We start from the raw sequence: 14,620 nt of genomic DNA, 5'->3' as shown, positions 1-14,620 counted from the left end.
TAATGAGTCACACAAGGGGCCTGTACCATGAAGCAAGCCTAGTGAGCTACCTATCTATCTTTGGGTTAGCTAGAGTTACCAATGTCACAAAGATGATTCACTGTTAACGAGTGTAGATAACCACAGTATCCTGGGCTACACTGCCAACCTGCTCTGGACCAGGTTCAGTCCGGAGAAACATATCGTGGCTATCGTAAGCTTTTGCATTTTAAATTTCACTATTTTCATCATCACGTCACATTTTCAAATGATCATTTTACATTTTAAATTTGATTTTTCAATTTCCTTTTTCTTTATAATTTTAATTATGGCTTGATTATTCCTAATAGTGTAATAAAATCATAATCTTTTTAATTTGATTTCTTTTAATTTTTTATTTGGACTTTTAATTTTCATTTTGACCAAAAATATCCTCCACATTTACAGATCAAAACACAACAAATATTTCAGCAACATTTTTTTCAAGTATTTTCAAAATGACCACATTCACAAACTCTGTTCCTTGATCTGTCAGTATCCTTTTCAGAGCCTCCAACTGATGGAAAAATGTAATTATGCATTCAGTCACCTCAGCTGCTGTTTTGGTACAGAGATTATAAGCTTGTGGCCATTTTGTCAGGTCGTCCACCAAGACATAGATGGACTGATTCAGTTTACCTATCAGGTCCATGTCAAGTAGCTCAAATGGATGTGTAACCTGAAAAAGGCAGTACAACATAAAAATATACATGTCATTCTGGATATAATGTGTCTGAACATGTTTAAAGAAAATAAAGCTTTCTTCCTTTCCACAGGCTCTGCTGAGAAGTATGTAAAGATTTTTATGTATTTATATCTGTAAGGTAAATATGTTCTCTAGTAAAACAACAGACATTAATTGTGAGAACGTGTCAACAACAGCTACCTTTATGGGGGTATACTCCACCTTTAATAATATGACCAGCTGACTGGTACACTGCACATTCTGACACCTGTTTAAAATAAATATACATGAAGAAGTTAACTATCTGCTGGCATTTAACACTGGAGTCAACCATGTAGATCAGGTTTTAAAATTACTGTAATTTAATGAAAATATACATATACATACCAGTAAAGTATAATATACATTATACCTCCACACCTGTGGAGCTGTCATGAAAATCCCTAAAAATGGCGTCAGCTTCCTCTGTGCCTCTGACCACTTTGGTTTTGATGACCTTACCAGGACCTTTCAAGTAGTACAGTGCTCCATCTAGGAAATAAACTGTAACACATTTACATCAGCAAACACAGCACAGCTGGAATATTAGTTCATTAGTGGATGAATCATTTTATTTATGTTATGTCTTGATGGTGTTTTTTTTTGTTTGTTTTTTTAATTTGTAATATTAGTTTATTGTTTCACAAGGCACACAAACTGAACTCTTTCACTGTAGTTAAATAAAATGGTAATTCACTCAGGTCTACAGGCTATAGGGTGAGTTTCTTATATGTTGTTTAAAATATAGCTTTGTTTTAGTTACTTTCATATACACTCAGAGGCCACTTTACTAGGTTCACCTGTAAAATTCAATGCAATACAAGTACAAAAGCTCTGCAATAAATTCAACCTTTTTCAAAGATAATGTTCAGTTGTGATTGACATTCTCAGAGATTGTTAATTAAACTATATATTTATTATTGAGGTTGTAGTGGACTGCTTTATATTTAGAGAAGCTTCTAATGTTTTACTCCACAGAGAGGAAGAAGAATATTAGAAACACATTTCAATATAATGCTGTCCAGTTCAACATCACCACTATGACCTCAGTAATAAACATAGAGATCTAGTTGAATTATCACTTCTGACAGTCTCACCTACAACTGAACAGTATAATCTTCCTAAATGTAGAATTTATGGCAGATTTGTTGCGTTGGACTGAATTAAATTGCACAGATGGACCAAATAAAAGTTGCCAAGGAGTGTATGTTAACGTGGCAATAGCTGTTTTTGACAGTTAACAGTGTAAAAATAATAACAATAATCATTATTTAATCATATAGAAATATTTAGGCCTATTGGTAGACACATGTCAGAAATAAATTGTAACATACATTTATATCAGCAAATATATTTAACATTACAGCTCATGTACGTTAATGAGTGGACAAAATATTAGGAACACCATTCAATATAATGCACTCCAGTACACAACCATCCACTACAACCTCAATAATAAACATAAAGTAGAATTATCACCTTTCTGACAATGTCAACAACAACTGAAAATGTAAAAGCTTCATAAATGTAGAATTTATAGCAGAGGTGTTGTATTAGTTTGCATTAGATTTCACAGGTGTTCCTAATAAAGTGAGAGTATTTGTAGCTCCGGGGAGGGTAAAGATAAAAAAAAGAAACAAAGTCACACCTCAGCCACCCCTCTCCCTCTGATAAATAACCAACAGTATGTTATAAATCTTTAAAATGTTTTAGCTATATGTAATATAGTATAACTCTTCACTCTGACCCTGAGGCTGGAACACATAACAGGAAGTCAAAAGCAACTTTAAAGTCTTGTTTTGTTTTTACAAAAAGCTTTTTTCAGTTGCTTATTTTTGAAAGACATGTGTAGAGTTTTTAGAGATTTTAGAGATTTGAGGCATTTCTGCCAACTGTGATCCAAAACTGTCAAAGCAATAATGAAGAAATGCATTGTCTTAATTTTTTTAATAACACACAAATTTTGCAAAACATTGAACACAAGTACAGAGACTGACTGCAGATTTCAGATGAAAGTCTTCTGAACAATATTTTCAGTCTTGTTCCTAATAAAGAGAAATCTGTTGTGTCACTTCATTCAATGTGAGAATATACAGACAAAACTTGACTATAATCAGTATGACATCACATGTAAAGAGACACATTAGGTTGGTTACCTGGTGTTTGATTTATAAAAAAGTAGAAAAAACAACTGTGTTGTGAGTGTGTGAATGTAAGGTGGGAAAATCTTCTAAGGGACAACAGTCGACCTCTCTTCCTCAAATCCTAAATCTCATGAGAAAGAGAGAGAGAGAACTGGAGAGAGAGAGAGTATATGTGTTGGTGCTGATGATGAACAACTCTGCAAACTCTGATGCAAAAAACATACAAAGACAGAAAGAAGTGAGGAGAGATGACAGCCTTCCTGCTCCCCAGCAGCAGATGTCACTGTGCTTAACATGAATGTTGTTCTGCAGTGGAACCACTGGATGGCAGCGTCTGACATGCAAAATGTGCAGCAATGAAATGAACTTTACATCAAAGTCTCCACCTCTCAGTTTTAACTGTTAACTTTGTTCACATTCAAACTCCAATCAGTTAGTTAGTTAAAATAAAGGATTCTGAATATTTACTGTTACACTGCAAACAAAAAAGAACAAATAATAGACACATAAACACTTAATTATGTTTTATTTTATTGTCTTTTGGCTAATTTATACAGTGGCTTTTGATTTTAAATGTAAAGCACTATGTTAAACATTACTTTTGTTTCATGTGTGGAATTCATATTTACTGCTGGTGTTTTGAAAATCTCTTTAAGCCTGATGATGATGATGATGATGATGATGATGATGATGATGATGATGATGATGATGATTGTGACGGTCACAAAACTGTTTTTATTTCTACAACATAAGGATGAAGTTTCCCTCATGACTCCTGTTCATTGAGCAGAACTGCAGCATTTATTTCTCTGTCTGTGTTGCATGCGTCCCACTGCATGGACTCATTTATGGTGGTGCTACTAAAAATATCAGTTGCCAGTTTATTACATCCACCTGGGTAAAATAAAAAAGTAATTGCTCCTCTGATGAAGGTTATAATGTTGAGTTTTTGTTGAAACTGTTTAGAGAGGTGATGATTCGTCTTTATGGTCATGTTGAGACTGCATTAGTGCTGATGTTGACTTGTATTGTCTTTAGAGGAGTTTCTACATTTTTGTCTACCACATTGTTCTAAATGGAGAAGAGAACAATATTTGAAACACAAAAACTCAACATTATAACAATCATAAAGGTGGATTTATTGCAGGACTGTTGAATTAGCTGCATTAGTTTTAGCAGGTGTGTAAATTGTAGACAGCAGTATTTTTCTCACCTGAAAGAGTGAACAAGTTAACAGGATGTATAGTTAAAAAGTCAAAGAGAAGATTCCATGTTTTCATTGGAGATATGGAGGCATAATGACTGAATGTGCAATACAGCACAATATATGCAACATGCAGCACTGTTATAGACACTGTATAAAACGATGTGATGAGACAGGACTGACTGGAGAGACTCTGACATGCAGAATTAAATTATATACTATTGAAATTTTATATATATGTTGATTTAAGCACACAAGTTGCTTGTACTTACAGCCTGTTGCAAATAGTTAATTGGTAAATATTTGTTTATTTTAGGGCTGTAAGTAATGCATTGCTTCATTATTGATTAATCTGTTAATTATTTTCTTCATTAATCATTTAGTTGTTTTGTCCATAAAATGTTAGAAAATAGTGAAAAATGTTGAAAAAAGTCCAAGTTGACGCCCACAAATGTCTTCTTTCGTCTTAACCAACAGTCCATGATGGAGGTGATGGAGTTTCTTCTTCCTCAACATTTTTTCAAATAACACATTAAAAACGTTGTTTAGTCATTGTTGTAGCGTTAATGTTACATCACCTGAAAAGCCAGAGAGCTGGCTGAAGGCAGCTCAGGAAGGTCTGCGTGTCAGAACCAGAGGAACTAATTACATTCCAGAGACTTCCTACAACTTATTTCAACAGTTCTGTTTTAATCAGACGACTAATTCAACACACACGTCAAGTCAACAATAAATCAAATTTATATTCATTTATTTCCTTATAGGTATTTTTATATATTTATTGTTACAAAATGTATTTTGATCAAACTTGGCTGTGAGGGTCGGTGAGTGATTCAGATTCAGATTCAGATCAACTTTATTATCCCACACAGAGAAATTCATTTGGTCCAGTGCTCCAGACATAAAAGCACCAAAGAATCCACAATAAAAACAATAGATACCCAATAAGACCTCAACATAATCATAATAAAACACATTTGATCACACTGAGACACAATAAAATCAAATAAAAACAGTCAATCCAAAATCATTAAAATCACATTTGATATAAAAGTGTAAGTAATATGATAATGTTGGTGGGTCAGTGCTGCTCAGACCCATTACTGTCTACACACCTGGTTGAGATTGAACACGTTAGTCAATAAGTGACAGAGACTGACAGGCAGAGAGGTGAAGGAGTCAGTTAAACTGTCCCTCAGATTATTTGTCATGTTTTCATCTTGTTGGATCAAACACAGACAGGAGTTATTAATATATGAATAAGACTGTGCAGTTTCTGATTTCACACACTCTTAATTTTCCATTTAGAAAGCTGCAATAGAGTGTAGACTCCACACAAGGTGGACTTGACTCTTGTGCCCTCAAGTGGTAGAAGACTGAACTTATCACTACTTCACTACTTCTCTCTTGTTCTCAATATTTGCTCTTTGAACTGTGATTCAGTGTTTCACTGTGTATTCATACAACAGATAGACTTTAATCCTCTTCAGATTTCATGAAGAACTTACTCCAGTGCCAAATTAACAGCATCTACTGGTGTCTAGTGGTTCTATTTGTTGAAGGACCAGTTCACCCAAAACTGCAGAAAAACATTTTGTGAGTAACCTCTTGTGATATGTGTAGTCATGGAGATAGTTTTGGTTTTATTTGTCCAGTGTTTGAGATGTCTGTCACCACACCAGTTCAATGGAGTTTCATTTGTGGTTCTCACAGCGCTGAAAAGTTACATTATATTAAAATCAGCAGCAGTGTGTTTTTCTAGAAAGTGCGACTGTTACTGTGGATAATCCACAGAAAATACTGTAAAAAGATGTCAGATTAGTTTAGTAGAAAGTCTTTCCACTCAGAATTGTTGAGAATGTGTCCTGTGGATTGTCCAGAGTAAGTGGGGACATTGTTTTTAGAAAGACGTGATACTGTTGAAGTCTTTTAAATGTCACTTTTTAATGCACCTCCATTGTATTGGGGTGGTGGCAGAAAACTCAGAGACAGATATCTCAAAAACTGTGAAGATAAAACCAAAAATAGAGAATAATCCTCCAAATACCTGTAAACCACTCTGTGAATCATATTTTATAACATTGGGTCATAATTTTATACAATTTGAATCTAAACATGTTCAGAGTCTGTAGTGTTGATTAATAATTGATAACTGCTGTTGATAGACACTGTTGTCCCATAATGCAATGCACAATGGAAATAAAGGAACTACTGACAGCTGGTAAAGAGTGACACCATTGTTGTCAGTAGTGCAGCGGCTTTGATTACAACTTTAAAAACATAAAACTAAAGTAATACATTTGTAGAAGAAAACTTTATACCCAATATTTGTGAACTTATCAATTTTGAAATTGTCAATATTGATCTAAAGTTGTTGTTTGGTGTCAAATGTTTGATATTCTACATGTGATGGCTTTATGCATTAATTTGATTATTACAAAAGATATTTTGTCACATGATCTTTGTGCATACAGTATATTATCACTATCACTTATCCTTATACACATAACTATACTGTATGTCAACCTGTAAAAAAGAAGAAAAAAACACTTACAAAGCAAAACTTGTTTGTATCTTGTTTAATTCATTGTGTCAGAAGTTGAACATGATCAACAGAGCAGAAGATGCCACATTATTCCCACAGTTGGCTTGTTTAGACAATATTTAAACATGAGCTAAAAGGTCAGTTACAACAACATAAAGACTCTTATTCACTGACTTTTATCAAACACACATCAAAAGATCAAATGTTTTGCATGTTCCTATTAGAAATAAACTAAAAATATTAAAGAATAGTGATGACATGTTAGAAAACATCTGTTTCACATGGCCTTTGTTCTCCATCATCATCATCAACAGCATCATCATCATCATCATCATCATCATCATCATCATCATCATCAACAACAACAACATCAACAACAGCATCAGCATCATTATATTTAGCTCATGTCATGTACATAGTTGTGTTACAAAGTGACTGAGGGAGAAAATGTTCTACTCATTAAAAAGTAAAATGCAAAAATCAAAAAATATGTTTTTATAAGATAACTTGACTTGTTCAACACATAATATCTCAGAAAAAGTTAAACATCAACAACACATGAAAGGACGTCTCAGTGTTTGTACATTAATCACAAAGTAATTTGCATCAAATGCAAACATTTCAACTAATGACAAATTATTTATTTTACTCTCCGAGAAAACATTAATAACTATTTTCATTGTAGCATGTTATGTTTTGAAAGAAATGTTAAAGAATAAAACTATAAAAAAATATTAAAAGTAGTAAAATGTGTTACAAAACAGCATCTCATTATATGACCTTTGAACTACATACTGCAGGTCTTCATCATCATCATCATCATCATCATCATCATCATCATCATCATCACATTTTTATTTAAAATAACAAAATAAACAAGAAAAAATATGGTAAATATTTAAAAGTCTGAGTAATTGTTTCTGTGCTTTCTGTCTCTTTGTTTCATGTTCAGCTTCAGAAAGGCACCAAAAGTCAGTTGTATCAATATTTGTTATTGATTGACTGGTAGTAACCATTAGAAAGCCAACTGCAAACACTGAATGAACCATGCTGACATCTTCATCATCATCGTCATCATTATCTTGCACACTGGTTACTATTGACATAGTCTTATATCAATATGAACAAAGAAAAGAATAACAGTAATAATAATAATAATAATAAAAACTTGAAAAAATGAAAAACAAAACATTTGTAATGATCACAAACCAAAAAATAAAGATAAAAACATAACAAAACATTATTTCTTTTTTTTTTTTACAAGATCTTTGTTGTACATCATTTTCTTTGTCATTTTCATTGTCAACATCATTATCATGAACACCAGTCATTAATCATGAGAGAAGAAAACAAAATGTCTGTAATCCTCAAAAATTAAAAACACAAAACAAAAAAGTAAAATAAGCAGTACTGAAAAAGTTGATAACTATAACTATTTCTAGCTTTTCAACTTCTCAGCAACTTGTTCAACTCATCATTTGTCATTCATCATGTTCACCAGACCAAAGGATGCCACAGTATTCACTGTCAGCAGCTGCTTTAGTCTGTTTGAAAGTCATTTACATTAAAAACAAAACAATATACATTAAAACAGTATTGATATATTTTGAATTTAACTAATTGAATTTGACTGATCTGATCTGCTGAAAGCTCTCATGTGTTTAGTCCTCGTGTCCTTTTGCTCCTCTCCAGTGTTCGTTTTTGTTAGAAAAAAACTTGCATGTTTAAAATGTGGTTTTGTTTAAAGACATTTGTACGTTGTTCACTTTATGTTGAAGGCATCTTTTAACCCCTTCAGTGCTTGTGCCTTTGTGATTCTCCTCCAGGCCTCTGGAACATCAGCTGGCTTGGCCTCGTATTCTTGAGCAAATCTGTCATTGTATTTTACCAGTACAAACTTCCAGTAGTCAGATGCCTCTATGCTGGGATCTGGAGGAATCAACCAGTCTGGATAGTACTTGGTGTAGTCTTTGTAAGGATGGGGCTTCCAATTAGTATCTATGTTTTCGAATGTACGTTCACTTTGCACATCAGTTGTACACAGTGTTGCAACCAGCTTATCACTGCCATCATACCTGTACCTACCAAGACCTTTTGGCCGATGAACAGCTGCATGATGCTGCTTGTGCTCTTTGCCTCCAGCCTCACAGGGAACTTTACAAAATGGACATTGTTTTCCACAACCAAACATGCGCTTGAAAAGCTCATCCTGTGGTTTGATTGGAAGTTTGTTCAGAGTCTCAGTGACGTTTTCAGACTTTGAGAATTCCTTCTGAAGCTGTTCTTTCAAGTCTCCTATTGACATTTTGAGGCTGTTGATAAATTGATGACATGTGCTTTTGATTTGAAACAGGGTGGTTTTTTCATCCTCCTCTGAAATTGAGATGTCTTTAATCAAATACTTCCGCATGTTGCTGATGAGCTCTGTGATGCTTTCATTGTTGTCTGGCAGTTGAACACCACCTGGTCCTTTTGTGGCCTGCTCTAAGGCTGCTGTGATCTTGTCAACTATCACCTTCAGATTCTTTTGTTTCAGTTTGCACAAAGTTTTGTTTTTTGACATTCGTTGCTGGATTTGCTGAAATATCCAATCCTTCACATATATTTCATAGTTACAAATGTACTTGACAAAACTGGCAAAGTCATCCTTTTGCAGCAACTCCTCCTGAATGTTGTACTGGAAAAAGGAGCGGGAACTGAACTCTGCTGAATGACAACCTGTCAAAATTTCATCCACAATGTTTATTCCCAGAGATCTGTTGATGGACTCTTCCACAGCAGGTTTGATACAGTCCTTGACATAACCCTTTGCTTTGCGCTGACAATCATCTCTCTGTTTGTATAAATCAAGAAAATCTGCCAAGTACTGAGTCTTGTACTTCTGCAGCTGAATTTGAGGATCATTATCTGACAAGAATTTTTGGTGCATTTTGAGGAATTCCCTTGAGGCAATGCCACACATGTGAAGTTTCAGGTCAAACACAAACTGCATATTTGTTTTGTGATGCTTGTAACTTTGATCAAGGTATTCATCTATTTTTTCAAGAAGATCCCTTGTAAAAGAGTCCTGGTAATCTGTGTTTGTCTTTGCTTTATCAAACACAAACCGTGTGCAAGACTCAATGACGCTGTCAGCAAACTTCTGCAGTTCTCCTAGTCCCCAAAACAGATATCGAGCCTTCTTCATCAAGGAGTCTGTATGTTCACGTCTGGTTTTAAATCGATCCTTCCCAATCTCCTTTAAGTCTTTAATGTTCTGCAACCCCTCATCAACATTCTGGTTTGAGAAACTTCTACTCAACTGATTCAGGACACATGCTGCAATATCTCGCTCTTTCAGGCCAGACACATTTTTAGTGGCTTCAGTCCACATCTTTTCAAACTTCCGTGTCAGCTGTTCATCAGACAGTTTATCAGAGTTTTTACAGGCACTCAGGAGCTTCATGACCTCGTTTTCAACCCCGCCTCTGTATTTTTTCTGAATGTCTTGAACTTTTTTTGAACTTATTTTCAGCTCAAGTGCACAATCCAATTTATTGTTCACTGAATGTTTGATTTCCTCAGCAACACTACTGATGCTTTTGAAAAAGTCAGTTTTGTATTTTTCTATCAGATTTACATTCTGGTCTTTCTTTTTGTAGTAGTTTGTAAGTTTCTCCTTCATTTTTCTTTCTTCAGTTGCTATTTTTTCTGACATCTGTGATTTTTTTGAATCAACCAATTTGCTCCAAATTTGAATATCAGCTTCATTGTCAGAATTTAAGATTTCCAACTCTTCTTTATTTTGCCAGGAGAGGATTTTTTTTCTGAACTGCCATTCCCATTGACTGAACTCTTTGCAAAGGTTGTCGTAGGCCTGAGCCACAAGAGTGTTTCTGAAACTAAAGATGAAGTTCTCATATTTCACTGCTTTCCAGAGACTTCTCATCCATTCTAGAAACTCTGGGATCTGTGAGACTTTAATGCTTCGGTCTGTTTTCACTGTTGCCAAAAGATTTTTCTTGAAATCTGCTACAGCTTCACTGTAACCTGTGTTCACTGCTGCCATCGGAGGGGTTCCATGCCAGAGTCCTGGGATGTTCCAGTGGTTTTTGTCCATGTCATAGTCCAGCACATCTGTGAATGCTGTAATAGAAGGCTTCTTTTCCATTTCAGCTGCGATTTGTGTCATTTCATTGAGCTGGTCCAAGAGATGTTTTCTGTCTGTCATGGTCTTTGCATGAGCTGAAACTCCAGAAACATTTTGATGCACGAAATGACAAACTGGCTTTTTACCAATATGTCTCATTCTCAAGAAGGCATGAACTGCAATTTGCAGGATGTCTTTCATTTCTGTTGAGTTCTCCATGGCGATATTGATAATGGTGACATCACTTAAACCAATCACAAAGGTTGCCATCTGGTTGTCATGCTCATAACTTTCATCTAGTTCTGCCAAATCAGGAGATTTTAGACCCTCTGTGTCAATGAGAACAATAAATTCATAATTCAACTCATGTTTCATGTCCTCTCCAACTTTGAGGAAAAGCATATAAGCTCCTCTTGTGCATCTGCCGCTGCTGACAGGAAACTGCACACCAAACATGGTGTTGAGGAGTGTTGACTTCCCTGTACTTTGAACACCCAGCACAGTCAGTACTAACAGTCTGCTCTTCCCTCCAACCTTCTTGTGAAGCTCCGTCAGCACATCTGTCACCCATCTCTCTGGGATGTTGGAAGCATCTCCATCCAAGAGCTCTAAAGGATATCCATCCAACAGCATTTCAGCTGCCAAACCAGGGAGACGAGATATTTCATCAGCAGTGTTTCTTGAGCCAGAAATTGAGAACTCATAGATGAGTCCCATCTCTCTTATGTAATGCTCTACTCCTAAAGAGCTCTCCATCAAAGCTTGATCTAACTCTGCAATGAGATTTTTATCTTTCTTCTTGCATTGCTCTTTGAATTTTTTGCGCAGCTCAGACAGTTTCCTCCGTGAATGTGTGTTAAACTTGAGTTTCATCCACTTAAGGAAAAAATCTCTTTCTTCTTTGTCACTTGTGGATAAGGTTTTAATGAAACTCTTCATTCCTTTGGACAGTTTTTGTTTGCTTTGTTCTTCCCTAATCTTTTGTTTTTCTTCCTGTAGCTGGCATTTATTCTGTTCAAGTTCTGAGTTGCCAGATTTCAATCTACACTCCTCCTTCTCTAACTGCGATAATCTTTTCCACTTATCTCCCTGCAAAGGAAGCTGTTCTTTCTTGTAGTCTGGTATACTTCGTCCCTCAATGTCACCCATGATCTCCTCAACTGCTTTCTTTTGTTTGTAACTTCTGTTTTCATCCACAGACAGACCAAGTTCAACAGCTATTTCATGCATATTTTCAATGATAACTGTGTTTGTCAGTGATTCCTTGATGGACTCACAAAGTTTCTCTGAAAACTCTGTAACATTTACCTTTGGGTCTTTGATTTTCACACTGCTTTTTGGTAGCTCTAACTCTTTCAGTGTTGTCTGGACAGATATCATGTCCTCTCTAGAGTTGTCCTTGCGATTAACAACAAAGAAGAGTTTGGATTTCACATCTTGAAGAGAAGTCAGAATCTTGTGCTCATTTTCTTCAACTTTGTCCAGGAACACAAAGGTCGCAGTTGACACTTGAAAAAGAAAATTGAATTGTGCGAATGACTCACAAATGTCTCCTCTCAAATTGGCAAAGGCAACTGGTCCTGGAAATATGTCAAGATCTTTTTTGCCACAGGGAAGGTACCAGCAAACCTCGACCAAACCATTGGCAATTTCTCTTTTAAGTGTTCCTCCTTTCATATCTCTATGTATGAAGATGTTGTGATTCTGTTGACCACTGCTGAGAACATGATTCAAAACCTGTGACTTGGACAAACTACAGTTTTTCAGCCTCACAAAGGTAAAGAATGGTAGATTTGCTTGGACAATGTTGTTTTCGACAAATCCTCTTAATTCAGACAAATCATGTGGACACCACTCTTTGACGATGTCTCTCAGAGCCCACAGCATCAGGGAACACTGTCTGTTATCACCATGAGGCAACAGCAGTGGGACAGAAAACTGACACATTGTCATCTTGAGGGCCATTTCCTGTTGCAAGAAGCTGTCAGCACAAAGAAAGAGTGCAACTATGAGGTCGAGAGGGTTAACCTTGTTGTCTGCAGAGTCATCTTTAGTGAACAGGCCAAAGTCAAACAGATCATTGTTTTCCTCCTTCTTATTGTCAGCATCATTGTTTGATAATTGTGTACAGTTTCTGCATTCTGCATTGATTTGAAAGAGTTTCCTGAGAAAGCACCATGGTATTTTCTCCAGTGATTCAACAGTTTCATCATAAATGCTGTTTTTGTTGATTTCCAAGAGAGACCGAAGAGTGAGCTTGTTGGGATAAAATTTCTTCAGTCCAAGTTTGGAGAGAAAGTTGAAAAAGACTATGAATGAGAAAAAAAAATCACTTTAAAAATGAACAACATACAAATCAGCAACCCTTTATAACTATATGTTTGACTCTGTGTGTGTGTGTGTGTGTGCGTGTGTGTGTGTCACTACCGCAATGTAAAAGATTTTGTTGACATTTTCCCAAAAAATATTTTCTGTTTTTAGCATTATAGGTCTCAGAGTATTCTGTTGGTGGTGTTAGTCTGTGATCTGTATTTTTTAATTAATTAATATTTTTAATTAAATTGTCAGGTCTTGTTGGTAGAACTGTAGCAAAATCAGGTCAAAAGATTGACAAAGTCTTTTTGGTGACTTTTTATAGTGACTAAAACTGACTGTTGACACAGGACCAAAATACAGAATGACTGTAAATATTCTCCCTGAGATTTTGTTAGTCTAAAATAATGTAAACAGTTTTCATTGGAATTACCTCTCAGTGGTCAACTTCCAACCCGATATAATTACACACTTGAAACCTTCTTTGTTCCCTCTGGACAACACATCCACTATGTTTTATTGTGTGTGTATGTGAGTGACTGATAGCACAGTGAGAGGACATGCACTCTATTGAGAGCACATTTTTTCCATACAGCAGCAAATATTTCTGAATTTTACAGTTAACTACTCAGCTGTAGAAACCAACTTATTCAAACCTCTAGATATAACTTAGTGTCAGTTTCAGTTTGAGTTGGATTTTATATTTAATTACTTTGAATAAGAGGATACATGGCTACATATAATTATCTCTGTAATGATTAAGTGTATACTACATGACAGAGAATTCAGTTCTCTCCAGGAGAGATTTAGCAGGGGAAATCAGGTTTCTCTTGCCCAGCTCTGATTATGGAAACCGGGTTTCCCAGATGACGTTTAAGCAGTCTGATTTCTGTGAGATTATAACCTGGTTACGTTAGTGTATGTCATATTACAAAATATTACAGTCTAAATAAGCAGTCAATTTTTTTATTTTACGTATTTGAAGAGTTTTGTCTGATGTAATGTATTCATGCACAGTTTATTGCAATACATCAATGTCTATTCAATTATTTTATGGATTTTACATAAAATTACCATATTGTGATATTAATATTGTGATAAAATATTCAAATTAAAAGTATTCAGGGAAAACTGAATGTAATCCTCTTGTCCTTAAAGGGTTAAACAATATCTCATCAATATTTTATCTAATTTTTGCCTCCATGCTAACACAATGGAGGAGAATGGAATTTAGTTTTTGGTGCTTACAGCATTGAAAAACTACTTTGAAATAATTCAAAAGTAACATTTCTTTCAAGAGACAAATATCTCAAAACCTGAACAATAAAACTTAAATTTTCTGCACTGCTTGATACCACTAGTGGTGAGAAAATATGATGCTTTAGTCCTTTCAATTACTCAATGTAAAATGTTTTTGAAAATGAAAAAAAGAATTACATAAAAGTCATGTTTTGGGCAGATTTTATAAGCAAATGTTTCACAGAATGAAACTGTTTCTACTGTGTGTGTGTGAGAGAGAAGCAGATGCACACAGATGGCCACA

General features: G+C 35.2%; 1 protein-coding gene across 3 annotated transcripts in view; it reads right to left on the bottom strand.

The window, feature by feature from the left end:
* Window positions 1-7,904: 7,904 nt before the first annotated feature.
* LOC137186146 (interferon-induced very large GTPase 1-like) overlaps window positions 7,905-14,620 on the bottom strand; it is a 130,700-nt gene continuing 123,984 nt past the window's right edge. For all 3 annotated transcript variants that reach the window (XM_067594870.1, XM_067594953.1, XM_067595127.1), the window contains one exon: window positions 7,905-13,073. In XM_067594870.1, coding sequence (XP_067450971.1) covers window positions 8,398-13,073 — 4,676 coding nt within the window. In that variant the 3' untranslated portion in view covers window positions 7,905-8,397. The remainder of the gene's footprint in view (window positions 13,074-14,620) is intronic.

This window comes from Thunnus thynnus, chromosome 1 (genome assembly GCF_963924715.1).
Source record: "Thunnus thynnus chromosome 1, fThuThy2.1, whole genome shotgun sequence".
NCBI lineage: Eukaryota > Metazoa > Chordata > Actinopteri > Scombriformes > Scombridae > Thunnus > Thunnus thynnus.
This window is presented reverse-complemented; position numbering and strand designations above follow the sequence as displayed.